Below are 27,812 nucleotides of genomic sequence, written 5' to 3' on the forward strand. Positions count from 1 at the left end.
TTTTTCAGTCCTTTCTTCTTTCTGTTCAAAGTACAGCCAAACTTTCTTTCCTTAGAATTTTCCCTTTTAACCTTCCAGCATGCAGATCACTTTCAATTATTGGAAAAGCACTACATGCTCAGTATTAAAGGAGCAGACAGTACTGATCTGTATAATGCAGGACATAATAATTAAAAATATATCTATATGTACAAAGTTCCTTGGCTTTATAATCCTGATGGATCAAAACTTTATAACAGCAAATAAACAGTAATATAAAAATTACTAAACTGTTGGGTAATATAAAAAACAAGTCATTCTCAGTTACAATGTCCAAGAAAAGCTTAACGTAAGAGGTTAAGCAGATAAAAGTAGAAGAATATTCCAGGCAGAGTAAGCAGCACTAGGAAAAGCTTGGGAATACCAACAAGCATGGCAAGTTCAGATAATCAAAGCAAGAGGTACTGTCTATGGTTAGGTCAAATGGGGCCAAGCAACAGGGCATTGGGAACAGTAGAATGTGGAGTTCGGAAGACTTGACTACATCACAACAGCAAGCCAGTGTAGGTTCCTGAGCAAGTAAGTAACAATGCAAAAGCATAGTTAGACATAATCGGAGTGATAAATTCTATAACTGAATTATGTACTGAGATGTCTGGAGTATAGTCAGAAAGCAAAATGAGAGTACCAAGCAACAAGTGACCATGAAACAGACATAAACAAACTGCCAGTTTGAAATTCTGCCTAGCATATGATGGAGGGAAAAAAAAACAAAAACCCACATATCTGACACCTTGGCACATATGCCACCAGCTGGTAATGCTTACCCAAGAGTCAACTTAAAAATCACAAAGCTTCCTTGTAAACAAGGTATGTTTGCAAGATCTCTGTAACTCAGAACTTCACTTAGGATTCAGTCAGATGTCCTGGATCCACACTACACTGGAGGGGTCTGGTAAGTGGGCTTGCAGGACTAAGGAACATAAAACTGTCTCTGAAAAGGAGGTAAAGTATGAAACAAAAGCCTATCTCACTATATATTAAGTTTTAGAAGAATAACTTGCAAATAATATCCCACAAATTCACAGTCTGTTATCAAATGTTTAACATTAGAAAAGGTCAGTTTTTTACTGGAATCATGTGATATTACAGCAGTTAAGAACACAGCCTCTTAGCTAACTGGAGAATTCTAGGCAAATTATTCAAGCTACTCAATTTATTTAAAAAAATAAAGTGTATCTAAAAAGAAAAAGAAAAAAGAGGACACTAATGAACTCATCTACAAAACAGAAAGAGACCCGCAGACATAGTAAACAATCTTAAGGTTACTGGGGGAGAGGGAGTGGGAAGGGATAAATTTGGGAGTTTGAGATTTACAAATGTTAACCACTATATATAAAAATAGATTAAAAAAACAAATTTTTTCTGTATAGCACAGGGAACTGTATTTAGTATCTTGTAATAACTTTAACGAAAAAGAATATAAAAATGAATATATGTATGTATATATATGACTGGGACATTATTCTGTACACCAGAAATTGACACACTGTAACTGACTATACTTCAGTTAAAAAAAAAAAGTGTAGACGTTAAAATAATGCCTACCTCAAAGAATTGACAGAGTAATGTAGTACCATGTAAAGGCATTTAGCATAGTACCTAACATATAGTAAGTGCTCAAAGAATATTAACTATTATTATTACTAATAATACTCATTATTTTAAGTGATTGGAAACTCTGGTGTCTTGGGTTTGTTTTCTGAACAAGTATTATTCTTCAATATGTACATGGCATATTTTAATATACAAAATTAAGCCATTTAATAAAATTACCCTATGAGGTAAGTACTGTTAATATTTCCATTTTACAGATGAGGAAATTGAAGTACAGACAGGTTAAACAACTCTTCCAATAAGTAACGAAGCTGGGATATGAATTCATGAAATCTAGCTCAGAATGCTATGTTCTTTCATTCTATGTTGCCTATATGCTATACTAAATTTAAAGTACTGAATTTCCTTTTACTGAAATTCTCTCTAAAATGCCATGTACTTTTTCCTGATCCTTTCATCTCAGATCAGGTCAGGTCATCCAATTATACTTTCTCCTAACACCCCATACTTTAGAGTGTTTATCAGAATTGTAACTGAACAATTTCCCCCCTCAGTGGAATGAACATTCTATGAAGGCAGCAACTGTGTCTCACTCACTACAGTGATCCTCAGGACTCTAGACAAAGCACAGTGTTCAGTAAGTATTTGTTTCATGAACACACACACATTAATAAGGATTAACAATCAGCCAGCTGCCAGCCAATAAACTGAAAATGAAAACAGAAAAGCCTAAAATAGGAGTGAATAATAAACAACTATTCGTATGAGAAGAATAAGGATTCTAAAAATAAGCTTTCTTAAATCAAAGCTTGCAAAAGGACAAATTTTTCAGAAGGCATCAAAATAGTAAGGCTAATATACTCCAAGTGGTGTTAAGGAAGATAATTCTGATCCACAATAATCTAGTAAAGAATCTTGCCATCTTCCATACATTTACTTAACAATATAAACAGATTTAACAGGCACAAACTACTAGGTATAAAATAACTAAGTTAAAAGAATGTAATGTACAGCACAAGGAATACATCAATATTTTATAACAATTTAGTATGGAGAATAAGCTATAAAAATATCAAATTACTATGTTGTGTACTTGAAACTAGTAAAATACTGTAAGGCAATTATACCTGAATAAAAATTTTAAAAAACAGGTTTAAAATACATGCTAAAAAATTAAAGGTTTTTTTTTTCCTTTCATAACTGAGGGATACAAAGCTTTCAGGAGTTTAAACGCTCACATGTTTCTGGGTTATACCAAATCATAATCTCCCTGTCTGAAACTTTCCTCTATTAGACTTAATTCCAACCCCTGGAGCTTCATATTGAAGTCTCCCTTCCATACGCCAGCTCTTCAAACATTCGAAGACAGCAATCATATTCCCCTTGTAAATATTATATTAATATTTACAGACTAAACAGACCCAAATACTTCAGCTGTTCATTGTCCTTGTCGCACAGTTTCCAAGTTCTCCCCAGTTGTCCAGGTTTAATTAAATACTGGTTCCCAAAACCAAACATTCCAGATATAGTCTGAGCAAAATAAAATTATTTGGTCTGGATACTACATAACTTTCTAATTTTTGTCTTGAATTACAGTTAACCCTTAAACAAAACAGAGGTCGGAGCGCTGAGCCTCTACACAGTAGAAAACCCACACATAACTTACAGTCGGCCCTCCACATCCACAGATGCACCCAACCTGGGATCCTGTGGTACTGCAGCATTTACTAAGAAAAACACCTGTGTACAAGTAGACCTGCACAATTCAAACCTGTGTTGTTCCAGGGTCAACTGTGTGGTAATTTGACAATCTCTGGAATAGAATGACTCTTATTCTGGTTTTGACAAAATAATTAGGTTTTTACTCCTGGCTGGTCGGCTTTCATTCTTTGCCATCTTATTTATTTAATTATAAAACCATGATATACAAAGAGAAGAATGTATAACATAATTTTAAAAATAAAAACATACACTCACCACCCAGGTTTAGAAATAGAAAATTATCAATACCTTAGAAGTCTCTCTTGCATTCTTTCAATTTCTCCTTCTAGCCCTTAAAGTAATCATGATCCTAATTTTAAAGTGTTGATCATTCTCTTGCTTTTCTTTATAGTTTTACCATATATTCATTCATCCCTAAACAATATATTTAGTTTTGCTTGGCTTTATTTTCCTACTCATAATTTCCCATTGCTTCAATTCCTTCCATTTAAAATTTGAATTCTTTTGTATTTTAATTATTTTTAAATAGGCCACCTCGTATCTTTCATGGGATGAAGGATGAAAGTGGATAACCCATCCATCACCAGTAAAACGATACAGACACGATAAAGGGAAGGTTAATGTTCTACTTAGGTCAGCCTGCTCCATCAATATGAGACAATGCCATCTCTCCCCATTAAGAAACTGAGCTGAGGGGAAGTCGAACATCTTTCTACCTTTCTCCTAAGTTGGGTTTTATAATAGGGCTTTAGAATGTATGTAAGTTCCCTGAATTAATGAAGTACATATTTAAAGAACATTCAAGGATAAATACATATGACGACTGTGTTTGGATTAGTTTCAATTTATTCATACCTCCTATCTAAATATAAATATTTGTGAGTTGATTATAGAAAATTTTCTTGTCATGTGAAAACTTTCAAAATAGAACATCAGATTGAAAGAACTGAAAATAAAAATCATTATTGCCTAAAACTTCACATAAAATCTTAAAGCAATGAAATAATTCCCTTATTTACCAATTTAAATTAAAGCACGCCTGACATCAATCTCCTCACCAAGGCCTTAGAGGTGTCGTGAAGAAAGCCTCTTAATCCCCCTCCCCAAGTCAGGTTCACTAAGTTGGCAGCTCCCTGCCCACAGCATAAACCACAATAAATAAAAGTAAATAAATAAAGGTGCAGAGATTTTTCAAAGTCCGAATAAGTGAGGTTTAAAAAAACACTGATGCAAAAATGAGAAAAAGGTGATTGCAAAAAGAGAAGAGATCACAGAGAGCCCAAATGCATTTCAACACAAGAACTTAAAAACCTTACGTCAGCAAATCACAGGAAAAAAAATTAAGAAATAAAGGAAAACAAACACAGCTATCTCATCATATTTATCAATCCCCCTCAGAAGCTTAGGGAGTGCTTTCATAGGGCAAGTAATCCTATTTTTGCTCAGTATCTCCCCTTTCCCTCTAGTTCTTGTGAGAGAAGAAGTAACTTCCCAGCGCTCTGGTATCATTACATCCATGCTCGACATATCTAAACTTCACATCTAGGAATCCCTCAAGGGATTCTTGACCACTCAAGGAAACTTGATTTGTGATTTCTCAAGGAAACATATGGCGACACCTAATTCACACAAATGAGACATTTAAATTAATAAACATTTCTCTGCTTGAATTATTTGGTTCTTGGTAAATACTATAACTTTATAGTGCAGAATAACAATCTTAAACCTGCTTTCCAAAGACTCATAATGGCTCACTTAGAACCTTACAAATTCTGTGCCCCAAATTACAACACAGCTATTCCCCACTTTTCCAAAGTTTACTTTATGCCACTTCACTTTTCTAAAGGACCTATATTACTACCTGTTTCTAAGTAAAAGAAATCCGAATAGGATTTTCCCTTCTACAAAAAAAGGCAAAAAGCAAAAACAGTGTTCAGCATTTGTTTTGCAGTAATTTCATTACAGAGGCACTATGCAGCTCAAACATCCAGACTGGCGCCACCAAGCTCCTTCCCCAAGAAATACACTCATGGCTTAGCATCAAATCATCACAGCTTTGAACTGTGTCTCTGAGCATCTGTGCTCTACCTTGCTCTATTGTATCTGTTAGCAAGATGTGTCCTAAGGTAATTGCTTCTTTGCTTTATGCCATTTTGGCTTACTAAAGGTTTCACAGGAACGCTCCACTTTGGATAGTGGAGGAAACTTGAACTTTCATAAATTTATAACTACATATTTGGTCACCTTTGGACCTAAAATCAACATAGTAGTGGAAGAAAAAAAACCATACACACATATGTCAGATATGCTGCTAATCTGTTTACCCTCTACCTGGCCAGTAAACAAGCAGACTGGAACACGTATGCTGAAATAAAGGTAACAAGAAAAAAATTAATTTTATGAGCTCATAGTCTTAACAACCCATCTACAAAACAGCATTAAAAAAAAAAAAAGAAGAGTAAAAAATCAAGTATCTCTAATAACAGCATCCTTAGAAAATATAACAAAGGAAATCAAAATCTGCAAAAAAAAAAAGGGAAGTTAAGTGAACATAGCTAGCTATTATATAAAAGAAGCTGGAGTTGTACATCCTAGTTTACAATTTTTATTTATTCAATTTTGTTTATTCTTGATTAATTTGTGTATAAGAATCAAGCTATACTGTTTAAACACAAAAGAAATAAGGGGTTTCAGACCAAATTATCAGACACTACAATTACAACAGACTGATGTTCTCAATGATTGCATTCCTATATGCTTTTTAACCTAAAGTTATAAATACAATTACAGTAGAAATCATTATCAGTGTAGTATATAAGATTATATTTACTAAAATCAATGCAGGAAGGTATACAGTTAGCCAAATAAATAATTTTCTTAAAATATGAATTATTATATATATAAAAATCCACAGAGAGGCCATTTTTATAACTCAAATATCACTTGCTATAAGTAATGGTCCACATGTCACTAATATATCTTTAACCAAATATTACAAATTTAAGAAGCAAGAAAATCCAAGTTGTTGTCAACATTTTGGTGATTTAGAGCTTCTAATCTATTGGGGAAATTAGAGTTCTTTATTTTGTTTTCTTTTGTTTCGAATCTCCAGAGGGAAGTGTACTCTTCTTAGAGGTAACGCACTACCAGGTCTTCGATAGGGGATGTATTACTCTAGGATAGAGGCTGAATTGCTCTAGATAGATGCCAGATTTGAAATTAACTAATAAGAGTAGATAATATATTTAATCTTAACCAAAAGATCTGGAAGCAACTGACACTGAACAATCTTAAAGTGGTTAAAAGCACAGATGATCACTTGAATGAATCCATCACAGTAAAACCATTTTTCTAAAACATCTGTCTCCATTCACTAGTCCATTCACTATATAGCATAAGCAACTACTGTCTACTAAATATTAAATAGGGAGCAGAAATAAAGGCATGACAGGCTTAAGACTAAGTACAAGTTCTTATACAGATTTCCCTGACTCTAAACCCCCCAAAGTAAGTAAGCCTTAGAGGAGAGGAAAATCAATATAACATTGAAATTCCTTTTAAAGCCACATTAAAATATGTATTTAGGTGACACCATGTGGCAAAATTATGAATTGCTGCTGACATCTAAGAATGCAACACATATGCAAATTTACTGTGGTCTTTGATACAAGAGGAAAGAATGTATAAACATGATTTTTTAAAATATTAAATAAAAATGACATTAAATTTATAAATTAAAAAGCAATAGCTACTATTAAAACCAGTATACTAGAACAAGTATTTTAGGAATGTATTAACCAAAGATACCAAGAAATTATAGAATAAAGGGTCAAGCATGACTAAATAAATGTATAAAGTAAATGAAATCAGATGATAACTAATTAGTTAATAACTTATCTATCGAACAAATACTGGTCACATGGTATGTTTTAATACACATTATTTTCCTAGATTCTCTGTTACAAAAAGAAAACTAATTTCCAAACTGTTAAGTAATTAGCTTGTTTTTTTAATAAAATCTTGGTTTTGATTATAATCAATGACAAATTCAGGGAAGGAAATAAAAAAGCAATTATCTGTCATGATGAAAATGAAATAGGTAACTGACCCTCTCATTTTTCTTATCCAGTTGTTCTGCTGTGAAGCAGATATAAGGCTTTGAATTGTATAAAGGAAGGAAGGTTAAATCGAGAAAAGAATTAATCCCTGCAAAAGCAGCTCTTGATTTTAAACTATTTGAATTCAAATATCTATCTTGGTACATGTGAAAAAAAAAAACTATTATTTTGGTGCTTCATAGATTTTTTTTATTTTAATCAAAACCGTAAATTTGGGGGATAACAGTGCCCCTGGAGCTCACCCAGCAAAACCCTGATATTTTAGAGATGAATGCATTGAGGTCCACAAAGACTAAATGATCCATTTGCTATTCTGAGGTTATAGTTTGTGGGCAGCTGAGACTACAGGTTCTTTTACTTTTACTTGATTACTCATTACTCTATTAAGCTGCTTCTCTCACTGTAGTAATAATAATATTACCCACAATATTATCCACAATAATTACAGTCCATTAATACAAATGTTAGTAAGATTAAGAATTATGAGTAATACCAGATGATGATCTTTCAGAAAAGTAACGGAAATACATTTTCATGAACAACTGTGCCCTCTCAGAGGTTCAAAGACACAGAGTTGAGTTAATGGAATTTTCATCCTACTGGATGGTCATATGAAAACAAATTAATGTATAAATGGTTCATGCTTGTCCTACTCAACTAGATGAATTAAAGCAAATTCAGCAAATTATTTTTGTTTTTTAAAATGTTTGAAAAAATATGAAAGTTAGAAAATTAGAAAGAAAAGCATAACTTTCTAAAAATATTTTTCTTCTAATTATGTATAATTTAAAACTTTAATTATAATGTAATCATTATATTGTATTTAGTTTAAGTGTCTCAAAACTATTCCTTAAATTAAAAAAAAATTAGAGAAAGTTTCTGTTTCAAAGCAATTTATTGGCAATTTTTTAAAAGCAACATTTTATTTTTGCATTTCTGCCCATCAATCTGGAAATAATGCTAGCTCATAAGAAAAAAGCACCAATTATTTTTCAGATTTAAACTTCTCAGAACAGTATACCTTCATTCTGCTATGCCTGATTCATAACTTTCAACCAAGTTACAAGGGGTAACAGAAAACAAAACTTAGTTCCCTAATATTTAAATATTAAAGGGATAGCAAATATAATGGCTATCATGCTTAGAATACAAGTATACTTAGTATTTTAGCACAAAATGACCAGAAAAACATTAAAGATTCTGATGAGGTATGTCATTACAAAGTCAAATATAAGAAGCAACACACAAATTAGCTACAAAATGAATATTGAAATAAAGAAAGTACAGACGATATTAAAAAGATGAATATTCGCACATAAAATGGTTCACAAAAATCAGAATGGGTTCACCTAGAAAAAAAGTACTTGCTCAGAGGCCAAGCAAGCACAGTCAGCAAGTTGTATTAAAAACATACATATATTTGCAAAGTTTTAAAAAAGCAGGACTGATGAAATTTCAATTAACTAAAGTCCACATCTTTTACATTTCTAATCCTGAAAATCTGACTGAAATCACCAAAGCGAACACTATCCAGAACTGTCTGCCATTAGGCCACCATCATGCTGTTCTTCTAATAGGTATTTGCTCATGTTGTGCCCCTCTCTGCCCATAATCTCGCCTCAAGGTTCACAACTCAGATGAAGTGGGAGGGTGCACTTCTGTACTCTCAAAAGAAGCTATGCACAGAGTTTGTGGGTCTGCCTTCTTCAGTAGACTGAGACTCCTTAAGAGCCAAAACAATGTTTTATTTATCTTTAGCTTCGGATTGCTTAGGAAAGGACAATGAACATAATGAGAGGCATTCAAATAAGATTTGTTCTTTAATTAAATTTCATCAGTTATGGCTAAACAACAGCAAAAAAGTCAGATGAAATCAATTCAGTGGCACAAGCTGGTTTGTGACAGAGAATCTTTCCCCCTGTTTAAAAAGTTTTAGGTGGTCATTAAACTAAAAACTACCACTTGCATCAGTATTAAAAAACACAGAAATGAGAAAAGAAATGCCTTGCCTATAATTGTTTGTTAATAAATTATTTAACAAGGTGAATTATCAACACGCACTGAGGCTACCTCCCTCCTCCCAGTAAGTATTCTCCTGGACTTTCCTTTATCTCCTTGATTTGCTCACTCCACTCTTAGACAGAGAAGAATCTCCCAGTGGAAAGAGTGGCAATACTGGAAGGCCCCGATTCAAAACAGAGGCAAAGTTTTAGGGAAGGTAGGATTATTCACACCGACAGTCTGATCCATTATTAAACAGATACAAAATTATGAAATAGAAAAGGCTTATATTAAAAAATGTGATATTGAATGACCCAAGATGTTTCCATACATCAAATATTTAGTATAGTACGTCTCCTAGCCCCTACGTCTACATTCTACCCATCAAACCCAGAGATCCCACTGATTACAGGTTCCTAATATAGCAAGGCGATACACAATTTCTTATCCTGTTGGCTAGGTGATGAGATTCCAGTGAGGTTAGGGAGGTTGTTTTCTGATATTATGAAGGTCTATATTTAAAGTTAAAAAAAAAAATGAGGGTTCAATTTTTGGCATTAACCCCAGCAATCAGTTTTTCTTAAAATATTTTGCTTAAAGCAGAGCTCACTATAAATGGACCAAAAAAAAAAACCCTAAATATTTTAAATTTGATTTCAAGGTGCTGTACACTACTACACACCAAGTACACTTAGGATTCTGGTAAGAGCCCTAAATGGTGACCAGAGGTACTCTGATTTTTAGTACTTATATAATATAGATGCCCGCTAGCCCTTGAAAAAAATTCTATTTTCCTCAACACCAATGATACTCATTTAACTAAATAAAGTCTAATTTTTTCCCTCAAACTTGAAAAATGGGCATAGTAATGCCAAAACAATGTGAATAGTAAAGACACATTCTTAAAGAGCTCTGAAATAAAAAGGTAAATGACTATTTCTATTACATGTAATAGTCAAAGATCATCAAGGTAAGACTTAATAGTAATGCTCGAAATAGCATCAAAACTGAGAGGGTAACAGAAGAGTGTCAAAGCAAATTTAAAAAAAAAAAACTCACTATACCCAAAGAAAACATCTTAGAGTAGTAGTTAAATTCACTATCTAGAAAACCAGATGCAAACTCTTCAAGAAAATAGAGCCAAAAGACGATTTAATACTTTATGAATACCATATGAGGACCTCAAGGAACCAGTAACAACCTCTCAAGATCTCAGAAAAATCCAATGCTTGAAACATGCAGGATATCAATGACACAGCACCTCTTCCCCTCTAAGAACACACCACTACCACCAACTCATCTCAACCCGGAGCCACCCAAAGAAACCCTGCAACCTTTATCTAAAAGGAACTGTACCTAAAAAGGCATCAGCTCTTTGAAGCCCAGAGGATCCAAAATTAACAGGAGAAAGTAAGCCAAAACACTGCCGCAGGTTTTGGTCTACTCTTAACCTGCCGTGTGGCAATATGTAACCTCCTGGCTGTCTACAGTTCCTGCTCCTATTTTCATGATTTCTGAACATTGTATTTTTGTTTTCTTATCACAGAGTCCCAGACCCCTGATCTCTGATTTTCTCACTGCCCTAAATTTTTTCTCTTCCTCCTCAGTTGCCTCCTAACTCAAACTTCACTCGTATTTCTAGTCAATCACAATAAGGATTTTTGTGTTACCGTCTGCAGACAAGGTCTTAGGCCTTGTGTTTACCACCCCTAGTCATTGAAATTTTTGGCTTATATTTAGATCTTAGCTCTTGTCTCTGATGGTGAATTAAAACTGAAAAAATATATAAAACACAAATTGTTCAATTTTTTATTATTAGCAGTTCTGATGTAATGTTGATAAAATCTGAAATAGATGACTAAAGCAAACTGCCTGTGCCCCCTTAGAATTTCCTTTATTGAAGCTAACTGTATCCCTAATGAATATAATGAAGTTAGGAAAAAAGGAACTGTAAACGGCTTTTCTTTCAGAACTATAGGTGAGCAGGAGTTAACTATGGTCCTAAAAACATCTTAATAATGGAATTAGAAGTAGATGAGTAAACCATGTCTAAACAGAAAATGTGACATAAAATAAACTAAAAAGACTGTTTTAAGAATCTTGAAAATTTAAGTTAGATTTGTAAGGGAATGAGTAGACAGAAATAAAATGTTTCAGCATCACCAAGTTAGATCACACACAAGTATCTTGCTCAGCAACTGAATACATAATATTCTACTCCAAAAGAGTAATTTGATCCCTTCTTCTCTAAGAACCCTAATGTGTATCATTTGCTATCCACCTAATTTTATCTTTAACTTAGACTGCCTTTATTAAAAGAAAATGGAAGGCTTCTATTTTGTTTATTAATGGAAATCATACCTAAGAATTTACTAACTTAGATGATTGTAAAATTCCCAAATATTTCCAAACTAATAACTGAGGACACTGCTGAAAAGCTTCTTGCAGAAAGCCCTACCTTCAGCCCTAAAATTCTGATGCCAGGTCCAAATCAGAATCTCCTTAAGATATGGATAATACCAAGGGAGTGGCCATGATGGGGAAGAAGTCTATACAATGTATAAAAACTACTCTCCCTTTAGCAATGTTTTTCCTTTTTGATTACCTTTTCTTAACAACTGAGGATATCAATTTTAAGTAGATATAAGTGTCAGTAGTAAGATCCTGAAACTATACAACAAATCAATTTTAAGCTACAAGTTTGACAATTATAATCAGGAAACAATTATAATCCTTCTTAGGAGAATTTTCCTTTCTATTGTTATTTTCAAGAGGGCATTATTCTTCTAATATTATTTTGGGCACAAAGTAATAACCAATTGAAATCTACAGCTGCATTAAAAAAGTGAGATAAACTGGTGTGGGGCAGGAGTGGGAAGGGGTAAGGGGAGAGGCCAACATAACAGTAAAACAATAGGCAGCAGGAAAATGTCAAAGAGACATTCTCTTCCTTCACAATGCCAAATACTTAGTTAGCATGTGGCCCAAAGCTTTCTTAATTAGCCCTCAAAATGCTTTAGAGAAACCTTTTTTAAAGCATCACATTAACGAGAATGCTCATAAACATCTCTTAATGATGCTTTTTGTCTTTCATGAGCAGTAATGACAAATTTCCAGATTGGTGAGCATAAGGCTATGTCTACACATGACCCATCTGAAATGCCTCTGATTTCACCAAATCCCTATCCCTGCCTTCAAAAATATATTATTGTGTAGACTTCACCAAATATGCAGGAACACTTTATAAACTGGTTTAAGAAAAAAAAATCCCGTAACTTATATAGAAATTATTATTGCAAATGAGGATCAGGCATTATGAAAACAATAAATTGATGAAACAGGATTGTGAATTCTAAAGTCAACCAAATCCAAATGTTTCCCCCTACACCAAGTAAATAATGTTTAAAAAGGTAGATACAGGAAGATTACACAGAAGAACAGTCTCAACAAAATTTTCCACAAATTCCTAAAATTGAGGTAAAATTCATGTTAAATACTCACCACTAATGTTGAGTTCAAAAGAAATAAATGTATAAATAATCTACAGTATTTCCTAATTTCATATTCTACAATATTATTTAAAGTATTTTTAAACTTACCCAAATGAAGTAATGTAAACTGGGCCGCCAGTTCCTTTGCATCTTCTAACGTAGTGCAGAGTTTGTCTGGCATGAAGTAGCTCTGGGATCCATTTGCAATAGCAGGAATGACAATTTTATACACCAAGAGTACTTTCCCATCTTGACTTGTTGTTGAATATAAATAATATTCTGGTGGTGCCCAATTATTTTTGTTGCAGTAATAATCCAAATGCATTACTGCAGAATTGAAATGATTAGATTTTAAAGAATACATACTAATTGGAGTAAGCTTTGTTCCAGGATAAAATGGGTAAGCGCATCTTTCAATTTCAGTGGGGCTTGGGCTATGCTGGCCATTGAGACGAGCTGGAAGAGTTAGTGGCTTGCCTAGAGTTTTTGGGTAGCTCTCTTCTTTGTTAGCAAACACAATCAGGTTTTCAGAATTGGGGCTAATCTGACCATTAAGATGCTGTCTCCAAGTGTTTTCTTTATTTACTGGTTTTGCCAGTGTTACCTCAATACTTGCTCCATCAATGCATTTTCCATTCATAACAGACATAGCAGACACAGCATCATCTCGGTTGAAAAAGTGAACAAAAGCATAATCTCTAAGTTTCTTTACTCGTTCAACTGCACCAGGTTTGAATTTATTGAATTCGGCTTTAATTGTTTCCTCTGTAGTTGAGATCATTAAATTTCGTACATAGAGAACCTTAACTCTCTGCATGGTTTCCTCATCAACCTCCTTCTCTGGGTCAGCCCAGTCCACCTGAATAGTATGGCCCCAGAGCTGGAAGGTGCCTGTAAAGAAGAAGAAATTAATCTGAAGACAATTAAAACAAAGTCAAAATTAACTAAAACTGTTTCTCCAAAAAGGCATAGGCTCAAATACATATCAACTATATTTGTGGTTAAGCATTCACTCTCCTACTTACACAAAAATTTTTACTAAGGTGAACCCAGCCAGAATTTTAAGAGTCAAGAGGAAGACCTTTATTAGAAAAATCAGGTACTGTCCTTTGGACTGTTACCAAACAACAATTAACAACTCAGTAAAAGTGTATACATTCAGTAAAGTAAACGAGTAAAGTATTATAAATAATGACTCATTTTATAGAAACTACTTCATGTCTTTTAGAATCATTTGATTTATTTTACTTCCTTAATCTTTATTCCTCTTTAAGGGTACTACATATTTTCATAATATTGATCTATGAGGTACTGGGTACTGTCATTTTTCCACATGTATAGTAAGGTGAACATGGAAACATAACCTTTAAAGGATACGTTTACCTGGAATTAGCTTTCTCCTAGCCATAGCAGCAGCTCTGTGAGATTCATATTCAACAAATGCAAAACCCCGATTTTTGGTCTTATCAGTTGCACTTGGATAAACGATGACATCTACAACTCCTTCTGTAACTTTCTTCATTTCATCCAAAATTTCTTCCTTCTTCTTTTCCTTTGGAATAGCTCCAATGAATAATCTGCAGTTATCCAAGCTTACACACACACCAATAAACTTCCCTGGTCGAATCTCATAATTATTAAGAATTCTGATGGCTAACTGGGCTTCTTCTTTCGTAGTATACATCACAAAAGCATAACCTCGATTTTCACCACTAAATTCCATCATAAGTCGAAATTCATATATCTTCCCAGCTCTTTCAAATACAGGAACTAACTCATCTTCATACATATCACGAGGTATTTTTCCTACAAAAACTTCACAGCCTCTAGGTGGAGGCGGACCTTCCCAACCTGAAGACAAAAAAACATACAAATTCTAATAAGATATTTATGTTCACTATTCAATCATCCATTCCCCTAATTTAATGTGAGCCTTCTATGTGCCACGCAATATTATAAGTGTTGAGGATACAACAGTGAACAAAATAGAATCCCTTTCCCTCCTGAAGCTTATCTTCAACAGAGAAAGGAGACAATGAATAATGGGCACTATGAAGAAACATAAAGCCACAGAAGGGTTGATATTTTTGGTAATCAGGTAAATCTTCTCTAAGCACGTGAGATTTAAGCAGAAGCCTGAATGAAGTAAGGGAAATGAGCCTTGAGAATATATTGGAAATAAAAAGAAAAAGCAAGTGTTTTGTGTATTAGAACAACACAGACATGTTGGTGTCTACGGGAAATGCACACTAGAGGGAGGAGTGAAATGACAGGCAATGTGGCCATGGATGTAGCCAGAGGTCAAGACTGTGTGTTAAGTCTTATAGAAAGTTAATTGGAAGATTTTGAGCGAAGAAATTGCACTGGCTTTTGGTAGAAAGGCAAAACATTATAACCTGTTTGCATCTGGTTTGCATCTAGTAAAAACACCACTCCTCTACTCACTGCTCTTTCAAATTCTTCCCTAAATGACCTCCCCTTTAATAGCCAGAGTGCCCTTTCCCCACTGGCCCCATCCTGACTTCTTTCTCAACTGCTTCTTAAACTAAGAGCAGAGCTGGAAATATGTAAAGGAAAGACATGGCTATACCTCCTTTCCCTCATAACAGTAAAAATGATTGCTACGGTCTGAAAGTGGTTACAAGGAAAGAGCTATTTTTGGGGATACTTGTGGAAATATATATACCTAATGTAAATGGCCACATTAAAGATTCAATTTTTTTGAACATAAACAAATCCACACCTGGAGGAGGACCACCAAATTTCCTCTGCCCATTTTCTTGAACCATGTTGTAACCAGTCTTTTCCATCAAAGCAAGTAATGCCGCTTCATTCTGAGTACCAGTTCGGACTTTACTGCATCCATTTGTTCCATCTATGTTTTCTTCATTCATGGTTGCAGTTCCTAAAGCAAAGTTTAAAAGCTGTGTTCATGACATGGAGCACCAGAATCCATGAAGCAGTTCTGTGAGTTGCAGAAAACCAAGCATAGCTGTGGCTGCGGCATTTGGTGATCACTGCAGCCCTGCCCCCAAAGTTCTCTACAGTGGAAGCTGGAAACCTCTTTTAATATCTCTGATGAATTAAGCAGTACCTTTAGAAGGCCTAAGCTACAAGAATGGGGGGGGGGGGAGGCAAAAGTGAAAAGGGAAAAGGAACAATAAAAATAAAAGTGGGAAAACAGAAGTTAGTGTAAGGGAGAGAAGAAAAACAGCAAGGAGCAGGAGTAACGAAGTGTTCAGAAACGACAAACTGCCATCGCCAAAGTCAGGTGACCTTGAAAGTCCCTCCTAGCTTTAAAATACCTGAACTTTTCTGAGTGACGATGAATACAGCTACAAACACATCCGTAGCATACACACCGCACCATCTTTTTACAGTCTTAAAGGTCCTCCCAAGCTATCCTATTGCATCCAGTGATGTAATTCTGAAGAAAACAAGGCAGGAGAAAGTGGCTCACGCCCCCATAGAGTTTCCACCTGCCATCTGCCTCATTTCCTTAAATTCAGCAGTCCAGTGTTCTTTAATAAGCTATGAGTCATTTATTAAGCTGAATCATCACTCAAACTGCCTACTAAGTTTGCCTAACAAGCACTGAGAATGAGATTTTCAATAGGCATCTCAAATTCAACATATCCAAAACTGAATGTCATTTTATCTTTCAAATCCATTCCTTCCTGTTTTATCTTATCTCCATTAGCTCATCCAATCAATAAATGGCACCACAGCATACATACTCCCTCTCCTTCAAACTGTCACATCCAGAAACTTGGGACTTAACCCTGAGTCCCTCCTTTGACTCACAGCTAACCAGTCACAAAGACCTGCTTATTTGCCCTTCTAAATATTTCTTGAAATCAATTTTTTCCTGTCTATCCCCACAGCCTGTTCTCAGATAATTATTTCTTACTTGAATTAGTACAATCACTCCTCATTACTCAGCATCCACAGGGGACTGGTCCCAGGACTCCCGTGCATGCGCAAGTCTCATATAAAATAGCACAGTATTAGCATATAACCTATGCACATCTCCCCATGTACTTTAAATCATCTGCAGATCACATATAATACCTAATACAATGTAAATGCTATGTAAATAGCAGTAAATACAATGCAAATGCTACATAGTTTCCAGCATGTGGCAAATTCAAGTTTTGGGAACTTCCTGAAAATTTTTTTTCCGAAATGTTTTCAATCCAAGATTGGTTGAATCTGCAGATACAGAATGGCGGATCAGAGGATCAACTATACTAGGATCCTAACCACTGTTCAGGTTTTAGCCTTGTGCCCGTCAAACAAAATCTCCACAATATTGTCAAGGGGATATAAAATATGTATCTGACTATATTAAGCTTCTCCTACAAATAAAAACTAATGGGAAAAGTGAGTAAATTTATTTTTTTATCTTAGAATCAAGAAGGCCCTTCTAAAAAAATTTTTTAAAGCCTCAAAGAAAAATATTACTCATTTTTACTATATATGAATTAGCTATTTTGGAAGGCAAAAAATACCACAAAACTAAGACAAAATTATAAGCAAGGAAAATAGATCTGCAACACACATAGTAAAAGGCTAATTTCCTTAAAATAAAAAGAACAGCATGGTGTCATAATTAAGAGCGAACTCAGGTACCCAAACAACTGCTTAAATGTGAACCCTGGTTCCTCCCCCTTACTAGCTGGGACTGTGGGCAAGTTTGGCCTCAGTTTATCTCTAAAAAGTGGGTACAGTTTCTACCTCACAGGGTTATTATCAGGATTAAGTATAAAAGGCTCAAAGTAGTATTTTTCATATAAGCACTATAAATGTATTTACTATCTAGTTAACATAGTAAAAATATATAATTAATATTAACTTATAATAAAATAATACTGTTGTATAACCAATTGATTAATAGAACAATAAGAAAGACAAACTGTTGACCAGGGACGGCAAACTCAAATTCATTTATTCAATGAATGTTTAATAAGCACCAACTGTGTGCCAGGCATTATTCCTTATGTTTGAGACACATCAGTAAGCAAAAGATCAAAATTCCTCCCTTGCATAGCTTACTCCAGTGGAGGAAATAAACGATAATAAAAGTAATACGTAAATAATATGTTAAAAGATGTAGGAGGAAAAAGAGCCGAGATGGAGCACATGGGTGGGGAAGAGGTTTGCAGAAAACAGGGTACAATTTTAAACAGATAACCAGCATAGGCCTCACTGAGAAGGTAACATTTGAGCAAAGAACTAAGGGACCTAGCCATCGCAGTTACCTGGGAAGAGCACTGCACACGAATGGGAAGATGAGGATGGAGGCCCAAAGACAGAAGGGTGCACGGCACAGGTAAGGTACAGAAGGGAACCAGTACGGCGAAGCTGGGAGGAGGACAGGAGATGAAGTCAGCGAGGTAACAAGCTGTCACTCTGCACAGACCTGCTAAGTTAGGTGACCAAGGGCTTACACTTTTATTCTGAGTAAAATGAGGCTGTAGATTTTGACTACAAGAGTAATACAATCTTTCATTTTAAAAGGATCATCTGGCTACTGTATTGCAATGTCAGTAGAAGAGCAAAGGCAGAGACAGGGAGACCAATTAGAAGATTACGACTAAAATTCAGGTGAGAAATGAAGGTGGCGTGGACCAGAAAGCCTGAGGTGGAGCAGAAAAGCAGCAGTCTCTGAAATGAGGATATTTTGAAGGTATACCCAAGAGAATTTTCTGACAGATTGGATAGGAGATAAACAGAGAAGTCAAGGATAACCCGAAAGTTTTGCCCTGAGCAATGAGAAGCAGGGAGGTGAGGAAGGCTGAGATAGGACAGATTTTTTAGAGCTAAGAGCAGAGTTCAATTTTGGACGCGCTAAGTTTGAAAATCCACTAAATGACCAACTCAAATGCCTACAAGGTCATGGCAAGAAATGTTAAGTGTGTGAAAAGAAAAGGTCCAGTACAAGACTCTGAGAAGTGCTATGCACTGTGTGTACGTAGAAAGCCATTGGAAAAGGGCAGTGGTGGCTCAGTTCTAGCACACTGTCACCATAAGGAAACCCAGTCTGCCCAGTTATGCTAAACTTTCCAATTTTTCAAGAGAAGCCAGAAGTCTGCAGATTTTTATGTGAAATCTCTCAATTTTTAAAACTTGAGAGTCAAGGAGCCACATTTACATATCAAAGCTACATAAATGTTATTTCCATTTACATATGCAAGTACTCACAGGCATAAAAACGGCATGACTAATGTAACCTGGTGGAAAATTATGTTCAAACTTAATCCAGGGTATATTTCATCCAAACCCCAATTCCAAAACTTAGTGAGTCAAAGTCTCAATTTAGTTTGGTTCTCTACACATTCAGTGAATGTTTTTTAAGTCCGAGTCACTTAACTGGATTTTGAATCATGCTGATGACCCTAAGGGGTAGAACTACCACCATGGGTGGGGGGTGTCAGGGGCAGAGTACACCTCAGTGTAACTTTCTACTAAGCAGAGGGAACTGCACAAAGTTGGCAAGGGCTGAACAGAAGGTAGCTTCCCGCCAAACCAAAGTATTCAAACACAGGTTGGACATGCTGTAGCGATTCAAGAAAAGGGTGCACTGCTGGACCATGTGGCTTTTAACATCCCTTCCAAAATGTAGTACAGAGTTCAAGCATAGATCCTGCCTTGAAAGGACTTACAATCCAGGGAAGAGTTAACATCACCAAGTTAGGAGCCTTCTATGTTTTAAGCCTGCATTTTAGAGAGCATTATTGCTACGTGAGGTTCATGGTTCCCTGAAAACAGAATACTGCAGGGTTAAAAACTGGAAATTAATTCAATTATAAAAACAGTAACCAAAACTATACAGACCAAACAAAATGCCTGCAGATTTTCTGTGGTTTAAACTCTGGGTTGTGTAAGAGCAGAGACGCCACCTGCCTTGAACACTTTCCCTATTATCCACCATAGTGCTTGGTGCACAGCATGAACTCAGTAATTATTTGTTGGATGAAGAATCTAACAGAAAATTCAGAAAAAACCTTAACATGATTTCATGCACTTTTAGCAGGTGTGCATTAAGTCAGGATGACTTTTTGAGAAAATTTGGTAACGTTTATCAAATTCTAAAATGTACAAACCTTAGTAATTCAATTACTAAGAAACTAACCTGCAGATAAAGTTGCACAAGTATATAAAGATAAATGCACAAGCATGTTCACTGCAACATCATATGCAAAATTAAAAATTTAGAAAATGTCTAGTCTGCCAAGAGGACTGATTCAAAAATTATGGTATAACTACACAATGTAATATTATAAGGAACATCACAGATTTGTTTGTGCAGATATGGAAAAATATTCAAGAAATATCACAACAGACAGTAAGTTGGAGAACAATACATTTACTATTTATCAATTGTGTGTTTGGTTTAAAGATATATATGTATACATTCACAGATGCTTGTGAATACAAAAATGAAGGCATACAAAAATTTTGGAAAAATGTACAAGGAACTTTTTAAGTAGTTACCATTGGTAAGTAGGAATAAAGAGTCAAGGGACCTTGACTTGTCACTTTTCTGTGAATATCGAGAGCATGTGCTACTGCTACGTGTATTAAGAGCAAAATGCTCTTTCAGGGACTCCCCACTATTCCTTAAAGATAAAACCTGAACTCTTGGGGGGGGGGGTATAAAGGTCCTTTCATAATCTGGCCCAGCCTACCTCTCCAACTTCATTTCTTACTATATGTCAACAACAGTACTTACCTAGTTGCAATTTCAAACATGTGCCATGTTCTCATATACCAGCCTTTGCACAGGCTGCTCCCACAGTCCTTCCTCACATTCTTTGCCTGTCCCACTCCTGTTATTTCCCCCCCAAGCCCTCCCTGAGCCTCCCTTCTCGATGCTAAGCTAGGTACTGCACTCCTTTGTTTGTACAGCTATCACAGAGCCCACCTCAGGGTGCTGGGCTGTCACTCCCTCTGCCTCCTCCTCCCCAACCCCTGACAGACATTAACAAGGGTCTAGTCTTTCATTTCTAAATCTCTACACTCCCTGACATATGATTAATGTGCAATGAATCAGACAGGGAGGGAGGAACATTATGATTTAACCGAAATAATGGACTTGGGTGAGAGAAGACCTGAGTGCTAGTTCTCAGTCAAGAGACCTCTGACAAGTCACTTCACTCTCACCTTTACTTTCCTAATTAGTGAAATTCCATTTTATGTTTATTTCCGCATTCATTTATTTAGCACATTATATGCCCTGAATGACGACAGGCACTTTATATACATTATCTCATTTAGTACTTACCTGTCAGATAAGTATTCTTTTCCATTTAAAAATAATAAACTGAGACTAAGAGAGATAGTTATAGTGCTTGTAAATTGGTTGAATAGATATTCAAATTAGAGACCTGTATGCTTAAATATTGAACTCCTAAACCCCTACTTTACATTATCCTCATGTTAGATATTTAATAATCTGAATCTCCAAAAAGTGATATAATTTACGTTAGATGATATAACTTAGAAACTACAACACCAATACCTAAATCCAGATTTTGTTCACAATAGTTTTTTCTAAAAAAGGTTAAAAGAACTAATCAATTATTCACGCCTTCTTTGAAAAACTACAGTATGATTTAAAAAAAACACTGTACAAACTTAGAAGGAAAGAAATCATCAACAAAAATTTTTTGGAAAACCCCTAATAAAATTATTTCAAATTTATTAGAAACCTTAAAAATCACCTAAATCAACCACCCCTGCTGTTTACGTCTTCTTTATAACACTGCTGCAAAGCAGTCACACATTTTATTCTCGAATTCTTACAACAAACTCACTATCCACAAGAGCAACATTACTTTGGTTAACTCTTTAAGAAAGTTCTTCCTTTTAGTGGATTATAATCTCTTTCCTTGTAACTTTCACCTATAGGTCCTGATTTTATCTTTCTGGTCAAACTGAACATGTCTGTTTCATGTAACTGCATTTGAAAAACGATTCTCCTCTTCTCCAGGCTAAACATTACCAGTTTCTTTAATCCAGTATTTCCTAAAATGATGTCTCTAAAATGATTATTCCAGAAGCTATTAACAGATAGGCCTCAAAGATGTGTTCTATGCCTAAATACATCCAAGAATCACTATACCTCCCTCTTAAGAATACCACAATGCTCACCAACATACGTAAGGCCATGAAAAGTTTTAGTTAAAATAAATCTTTTAGAGCTTTGTCTAACTCATTGTTTCCCAAACATTTCAGTATGATACCCTAATTTTCCTTGGTGCCTCTATTAACTTTCTATAGAACCATTTGGAAAATGGTGTGTTAACTGCTTCTTATATGGTACTGTTTCATGTTCTCTCACTATCCTCTTTTTCCTTTAAAAGTATGATGGCCAAAATGGGAAAGCCCATTAGTACCGAGAAAGACATCAGTGTTCTGCACAGCTGCATGATATTGACAGTGCAAATTAAGCATACTGTCAAAAAAAAAAAAAAAAACCCACAAATCAGTATGATTTTAGAATCATACTGAATTTCACCTTTTTAGGTTCAATCCACCACTTCTTCCTCCCCTCCCCCCTGATCTCTTACCCACTTGCGCCCTTTCAGTGAGAGGACCTAACTTAGCCCCTTCTTCCAAGATACAACTTTAACATTTACAAGCTTATTTAAGAGCTACCTTTCCAAATATAATCAGAAAACAACTTAAAACTGCCCGGGTCTGACCAGTGAATAGTAACAGTATTCAACATTGAGTCAACATCCTGTCATCCTTAACAATGAAATACAATATCCACGCATTAACATAATTTGGGTCCTGATAATTCATTTTAAAAATATATTCACATTAGTAGAATAGATATATGTGACATTCTAAAGAAACTTTAAAATAATAATAATAAAGCTATATTGTAATGGCCCATCTCTAAGAAAGGTGAAAAGCACTCCAGCTTTTCCTCAATTCCTCCTTCCATGTACATTTCATCAGGGCAGGTATTGTCTCATTTCTCTTTATATAGATTTTGGATTCTTCTAATTAACTGGCCTCATTTATTTATTAAATGGCAGAACTAGGAAATAGGAAAGAAGTCGTATCAAAGGAAAAGTCTTAAGTCTGTATATTCAGCTAACTGTGTACCTTACACTACTTCAGGGACATATTTCATTTATGTGACAACAAATCCAATAAATAAATCAATGTATTATTAACAGATTCTAATAAAAGAGATGTTACTCTTTAACAATCAGAATCATTAATGAGATAAAGATTAGTTAACCAGCCTCTTGTCTTTAAATAAAAGCAATTTTTCTACTATCATTCCTTTAAAATTAAACACATTCTAAATGACAAACTACCCTTTTCCATTTAAGATTATTTTTATTCTAGGTTTTGCCATTATACCATCACTGAAGACTTTACATTAAGAAACTATTAGAACTGCAACTGGACCTTAAACCACTTTCAACTTTATACACAGGAAAATCAAGAGTAAATAAGGTAAAGAAATTTGCTTAAGGTCACAAAACTAGTAACTGAAAAGACGTGGGGCTCACACTGTCACAGATTTATAAACTCTGGCTCTCTTCCATCATTTAGTCTAGAGGGACCTTAGTGGCCTGTACATCCCACAGGACATCATCCTGGCCCATTACACCGAAGACACCATGTTGATACAATGTGGAGAATAGGAAAGTGTGAGATTTCCATTCTTAAAACATCCTGTAGGAAAAAGGATGAGGGAAAAAGACTCTAGAACTAAATATGCTACCTTACACATGCAGTTTACTGCCTGTGAAAGCTACAGATAAATATGGCTTCTGATTCCATTTTATCCAAAAAAGTTCTGGACTTTTTTTTTGTTGTTGTTAAAACTGTAACGCATAGCCTGCTCTAAATGGCTGATTTCTGAGACCCAACCCACCCCTGCAATTACTTTATGACAAACTTTGGGTTAATCCGTGTCTCTAAAGTTATATTTTTAAGGACATTATTTAGAGTCTCATGTTGAAATAACAGGCCAGTCCCCACAATAAAGACTCTTTTAACTAGAGAAATAATAGAAACATATGCTATATTTAGTACATTTCAAGAAATCTCAATCAAAATATAAAAACTTGTAATTACAGAAGTATAAGATACACTGGAGAGTCACCAATCCCATCCTATCTTTAAAAAGGAATATGTTCTTATCTTAAAGCCTCCAAAACAAAAGTCACATATACAACTATCTAATTCAAAATTAAGAAAGTTCAAAAATATCTAACATTAAGACTATATTTAATTTACCCAAGATACATCTCTAAAAGAGCCAGAATTCAAGAGCCTCAACCAGAGAAATACAAATCCAATCTAAAACAGACATACAGTATATTTACCTCAAAATTTCCAGAATCAATTTGAGAGTTACCAAAATTCCAAAGCAGAGCCGTCCTACACATTATGGCAAAGCTGACATACCAACTGAAGCTTCCAGGCCCAATTAGTTCTCTGCAACTTTCAGCTGTGGATTCACAGTCCTAAGTGTTTTACAAACTTTCTTCCTTACCCTGCTGACCCAGGGAACCTCAGTAAGAGAAGAAGGGTCCAATGGAAGAGAATGGCATACATGGTTTATGCAAGCAAAAAAAAAAAAAAAGGGAAGGGTAGATTAAAAATTGTTGCAGCATATATAATCTCTAGCTTTCACTGATATATCTTTTTTTCCAAACTTTAGACTTTTAAAGGTTCCTTTCCATCTCAGTTTCAAAACTAAAAGAAAAAAGAAAAAAAAAACCCCACTAAGATATAAAACAGACGGCTAATATACCATAGTCAATCACAGGATAGACATTCCAGCAGCAATCCGGGGGGTTTTCTTGGGGGGGGGGGGCAGGGGGTGTGAGCTAAAAGGTTTATTTATTTAATACTTTTTTAAATGGAGGCACTGGGGGTTGAATCCAGGGCCTTGTGCATGCTAAGCATGTGCTATACCCTCCCCACTCCAGCAGCAATCTGAATCAAGTCTTTACCTTGAAATGCAAACTCTATCTTCATTAATGTGAAGCATTAACAAAAATATAAATTTTCAAATTCTGACTGCCTTTCAAAACAGAAAATATATTAATGAAAAAGTGATAAGCACAATTTTAGCAAAATATAAATGAGAATCATTTATCTAAAGAAATTTGTGTCAGCTGTGTTCAAACTACTTAAATTGAAACTTCATCTTCTGAATTACTGTAAAACTTTATGATGTGAAAAGGAACACTTTATAAATTTTACTATGATTTTTAAAAACTGAATGTAATGGTGAAAAAAACATGAATTCTTAAGATATCAAAATACATTTATAGAAAGCACATTTAGATCTTTAAGGCATCCTTAAATTACATGGCATTACATTCCCGACTTGTTCAGTTGTCAGTGAGCATGGTACACTGAGACTATGCTTGCCAGGTCAATGGAGGTTTTTTAGCAACAACTCATTTCAGTTAACAGACTGCACTACAGCAACGTTGCTGGAAAATGAGAAGGATTAATCAAAAGTATATGGATGTGTAATTCTAACATTATTTCAAAATAAAAGGGTATATAGATGGATCAACTGAATTCCATTTTCAATTACTTTTGTTAAAGAATGAGACAACATTTTTATTCCTAGAAGTTAAAGATATAGTTTTAAAAAGCTTTAGTACTTGGTGTTTCACAACCTCTAATAATGCTGTGGAAGGCAAATTTAAATTTAGAAAAGATTTAAAAATTGAACTACTTTAAAAATAATTGTAATAATAAATTTTTAAGATATCACTTAGAATATAACATTGTAGTGTGCTCTTTGAACTTAGGATAAAGCTATCCACAACAGAACCAAAACTCTAATACAACACTACAAAATTACACACTACTACTGTTTAGGAAAGGTCTTCTATAATCTGTCATCTGAAATCTGTCACAATTTGAACACAGAAATCATATTTTCCTCCCTCATTTTCTTGCTTCACCATCAGGTAGTAAAATAAAATGCGAAACAACACCCAGCATTAATATGCAAATCTGTCCAGATTTTACACCAATTACATGATTTGTAGTCACAAACCCTCCTTAAACCAGCATGTCTAGTTTCCTGATAACAAAAGTGACACCATTAAAAATATGAGACCTAATTTTGGTCCATTAAATTGGGCATATTCTTGTTAGTAAAAATTCTTACCTCCTAATATATCCAGTAATGCTTGTATTTCAGTAAAATATATCTTTTATACAGCAAGTGTTGGTACGTATTATAATCTTTGGCAATAATGTTCAAGTCCAATACTCCACTCTCTTAAATGAAAATTAGCGATTAAGCAGAAACTAAGGCATTGCTAATATTTAATAATCTTTATATCTATAATAGCAAATAATTGCAAATAAAGTAATTTTAAAACAGAATGTTTTAAACGTGTACCCTGGAAAGGAGTCCACCATTAATGAGCCCATGATGAGCTTTAATTCTGAAAGGCTCTAAGTGGAAGTCTGTCCAACTCCTCAACTACACATTGTAGTGATTCTTGAAAATATCTTCCTATTATTTAAATAACCAAAATTCTATCAGCACCCAAATATTATTTATATGTTAGTCTACTTATACACGCAGGATACCTTGCTTCCTGATTCTGTAGCCATCCTCAAACACAAAGCGGGACAGACTTGTAAAATAAGCCAAGTCTTAAAAAGCACCTGCTGATGACCCCTCTGTGATACTGGTCCGTATTAAAATCGCCATATACGATAAAGACTACAGAATATCCAGAATGTAAAGAAAGCGAGATTAAAGAAACATCAATCTTAGCTAAACTAAATTCACATATGAGCTGGTGCCCAAATAAATCAAGCAGCTTCACAAGGATCTCAGAATTAATACCGATGCCAGGATGAAATCCCAGGTCTCCTGACTCCAGGTTCAGTAGTCCGTCCACTGCCCCAAAGAAAATATTTTTTAAATTAGTAATTAAAACCGTCTGGTGCTAGGAAACAAAAACGGCAGTATTGCGTGTGCTCCCGTCCATGGCTGCGCGCCGCGTGTCGCGGGGGAGACGGTCAGTTATCGTCCCCTCCACCCGCAGGCCGCCACGTCAACACCGGACACGCAAGGGAGCACCAGGAGAGGAACAGAAGAGAGAGTCAAGGGCACGGAGGAAAGTTCGAGGCTCATCCCCGTTAGGACGCGATGAAACGACGACGTGAATGTCAAACCTCACCCAGCAGTCGGGGCGTCGTCCCAGAGCCTCCAGACGGGACGCGAGGCTCGACAAGGGCCGCAGGGCCGGGAGGGCAGGCGGGCGGCCTAGACCTGCGGCGGTCGACGGAGCAAGAGTGTTAGGAGAAGAACATGGAGCGCAGCAGGTGGGAAGCGGCCGGAAGGCGGCGGGGGAGGGCGGAAATAAGGCGGAGAGAGGGCAGGGCGCCGCGGGGCGGAAGCAGCCGCCTAGGGGCCCCGAGGGGACGCGGAGCTGGGGCCAGACGGCCGGCCGGGCCCCGCGGCGCCAGCGGCGACGGCAGGGGCTGTCAGGTCAAAAGATGCTCCCGGGGCGGGAAGCCCAGCTGCCAAAGGCACCTGTGCTCCCGCTGCTCGACGGGGCTAGGAGAGAGGACGCGCGCCGCCGGCGGACACAGTCTCCAGCCGGGCGTGGGTCCCCACTGCGTAATTGCCGTGGCAGCGGGTCGGACAGGGCTTCTTGCGGCCAGGAGGCAGGGTCTCCAGCCGTTACCAGCGGTTTGGCAGCGACCCCGCGGCCCCCATCCCCTCCTCACCCCTTCGGGTCTTCCAAGGTTGGTCCAAAATCCCTGGGACCAACGACCATTAACCGCCGCCACCGTTTCGGGGACCAGTCGGTCAACAGCGGGGGGTCGCCGCAGGGGGGAGGGGGCTCGCGGGGAG

The 27,812-nt window shown here is 36.0% G+C and overlaps 1 protein-coding gene across 3 annotated transcripts in view; it reads right to left on the reverse strand.

Moving 5' to 3' along the window:
• Window positions 1-27,416, reverse strand: part of RBM46 (RNA binding motif protein 46) — a 43,566-nt gene extending 16,150 nt beyond the window's left edge. For all 3 annotated transcript variants that reach the window (XM_010968535.3, XM_074377018.1, XM_074377014.1), the window contains exons 1-4: window positions 27,133-27,416; window positions 15,672-15,833; window positions 14,312-14,779; window positions 13,037-13,819 (exon numbers count right to left, since the gene is read on the reverse strand). In XM_010968535.3, coding sequence (XP_010966837.3) covers window positions 13,037-13,819; window positions 14,312-14,779; window positions 15,672-15,822 — 1,402 coding nt within the window. In that variant the 5' untranslated portion in view covers window positions 15,823-15,833; window positions 27,133-27,416. The remainder of the gene's footprint in view (window positions 1-13,036; window positions 13,820-14,311; window positions 14,780-15,671; window positions 15,834-27,132) is intronic.
• Window positions 27,417-27,812: the final 396 nt, after the last annotated feature.

The sequence above is a fragment of the Camelus bactrianus genome, chromosome 2 (genome assembly GCF_048773025.1).
Source record: "Camelus bactrianus isolate YW-2024 breed Bactrian camel chromosome 2, ASM4877302v1, whole genome shotgun sequence".
Taxonomy (NCBI): Eukaryota; Metazoa; Chordata; class Mammalia; order Artiodactyla; family Camelidae; genus Camelus; species Camelus bactrianus.